Source organism: Phaethon lepturus, unplaced genomic scaffold (genome assembly GCF_000687285.1).
Source record: "Phaethon lepturus isolate BGI_N335 unplaced genomic scaffold, ASM68728v1 scaffold28291, whole genome shotgun sequence".
In the NCBI taxonomy this organism is placed as follows: domain Eukaryota; kingdom Metazoa; phylum Chordata; class Aves; order Phaethontiformes; family Phaethontidae; genus Phaethon; species Phaethon lepturus.
The window spans coordinates 19,460-21,885 of NW_010515993.1; the positions used below are offsets into that span (position 1 = coordinate 19,460).

The 2,426-nt window shown below is 40.2% G+C and overlaps 1 protein-coding gene across 1 annotated transcript in view; it reads right to left on the bottom strand.

Annotated features, from left to right (window-relative positions):
• Positions 1-1,343, bottom strand: part of PIGG (phosphatidylinositol glycan anchor biosynthesis, class G) — a gene marked incomplete at its 3' end in the record, with an annotated part of 19,722 nt that extends 18,379 nt beyond the window's left edge. The window contains exon 1 of the mRNA XM_010295944.1: positions 1,137-1,343. Coding sequence (XP_010294246.1) covers positions 1,137-1,229 — 93 coding nt within the window. The remainder of the gene's footprint in view (positions 1-1,136) is intronic.
• Between the last annotated feature and the right edge of the window lie 1,083 nt (positions 1,344-2,426).

Here is a 2,426-nt window from a genome sequence, read left to right on the forward strand (position 1 = left end):
TAACAGAAACCAAGAAGTTTCCAGTACTCAGAAGACAACATTAGTGTAAGTGGAAGCAATGAAGCAAAGGGCAGAGAAATTATACTTTCAATAAAGAAACATAGTAAAGTAAAAGAACACATGAGCTTCCATGCCATATCCCATCACCTGCCCCAACACAGTGCCAGCTGATTTTAAAGGTAGTCACTGCTTTACAGAAAGGTAAAAATAATATTTTCTTAATTAGAGGACAGCAAAATGACTTTGTATGTCAGTTGAAATTAGCTTAATTTACTGGTCATTAAATTGCCAAAAAGTCAGTTTAGAAGGCCTAAGTGACTTAACACAACTGCAATGGCAGTACATTCAAAATAATAGTTAAGAATCTTCTGGAAAATGCAATGAAGTCCACCTATCAAGAGTAACCAGACTGTCTCCTCCTCACTCTCTCACTGGCCTTGTAGCTGACCTATCAAAGCTCACTCCCTCAGCTTCTTCAATGAAAGACACGTCACCCAGATCCATCACTGAGAAGCCTGGATGATCAAGTATTTTGATGGCACAATGACAATTCATCTTTTAGTTATCTGGAACTTGGCACAATTTTCTTTAAGGTCTGCAAAAACATCCCTATGGCAAAATAAATATACACTAAACTGGATTTCCTATCAGAAGTTACAAGAACACAAAGAAATATCAACAGAAATGTTCTTGGCTAGAAGATAGTTGGAAAATTTGAAAACTGAGAGGCTACTGCCTCCCCATGATTACAAATGAAAAGATTATGTCAATCACTTAAGCCTGTACCAGGGCCTTAATTGCCCTTAACTGATTCTCACAGACATTCCCACCACAAAGCTACCGAATAAAGGAACAAAACAAAGCAAAGTGACTTAAGTGGCAGCTGCCACCTCTACCTCTTACTCAGCCTCTCTACTTTCCTTCGATCCCTGACCTGACCTTTCCTGCAGAAAGCACCACTGGGTCATGGCAAATCAGGACTCTATCACATGCACTACTACAGCAAACTGAGTTTCAGCCACAAATTGCAATAAAACAGCAAACCTGCCCTTTACACCAACTCTGAGCATGTGAAACAACCCAGCCTTCAAAACTTTCTCGAATGAAAAAACCCTAACTGGAAAAAAGCCACTTACCTTAATTCGAGGCATAGTCACAGTGGGTGGCTTCGCTTCAGCAATGAAACTGTAGGATGTCCCTTTTTCAACAACTTGTGTAGTATATGGCATGAACTGTTTACCTTTGGATCCAAACACAAAGTCATCTCTCAAAGCATCGATCAGCACAATGACAACTTTTTTGAAAAGTGGCGGTGGAATTTTGGTCCAGTTAGAAACCGCTCCTGAAGAACAAAATAAGGGTATATAAATCACCAGCAGATTTTACCAACGGCTAGACAGAAGTTAAAGGACAACTTCACCACAGAAACGAGTGTTTCCAACTTCTTTGTTGACTTTACGTTCAGAAGTGAGAAGTTACAAGCAGTAGCAAACATGAGAATTAATCAGAGCAAGCTGAGTTTTCAGGCCATCCAGCACAGGAATGGCACAACAACAACAAAAAATCCAGCATCCAAGAAGGGAAACAAAATGTGAATGGAATGTACAACATGAAATTAGGAGAACTAAGGAAAAGCTACAAAATGGAGAATGTTCAAAGGAATAAGAAGGGATAGCTGCTATCTTCTCTCTGGTTAATTTAGTAAAGCTGAACTATGTATCTCTGACAGACAACTTTTGTTAGAAAAAAGATGCAGCATCCAGCTGCACTAATACCCAGTTTTGCACATCAGAACATATCTCAAGCAATGCCTCTCAATCAAATCCCACCATGAGAACAGGAAAATGACAAAGAGAGAGACAGTTTCACTGCAGTTTGAAGGGAAAATATTTGTGCACACTTGCAACCTTCCAGGTAGAAAACTGTATGCCAGGATAGTTCGGTGATGACAGCTGCGGGGCCAAAATCCAGTTCCAGAATCCCCTGAACACGCTACGTGGGCAAAATGCTGCTGTGCATCAGGTAGCGGGCAGTGTCATGCCTTCAAGCCCACCTCTTTCTCTTGTATGGACTTAATGTTGGCCGCAGCAACTCTTCATTTGCATTGAGCTTGGTCCACACAGTGACATTTAACTTTTACAGCAGCAGTTTTTGGCCCAATCTCTATGGGTCCCATACCTCTTCCAGTAAAAAACACAGGAGGACAAAATGGAAGTAGAATGGATCCTACCCACAAATCTCTGCTTGGACAACATTGTGGTGAATCAACTTCTCAGTACACACATTATATAAAGCTATGTTTTTTACACTCCTTTGGAGTAAAACAGTTTCTGAATAAGTGGTTGACAATTTGGAAAGATCATAGATAATGTTGTGTCTAACAACAGAACCTCAAAAAACAACCTCAGAAACTGTATTTTTGGGTA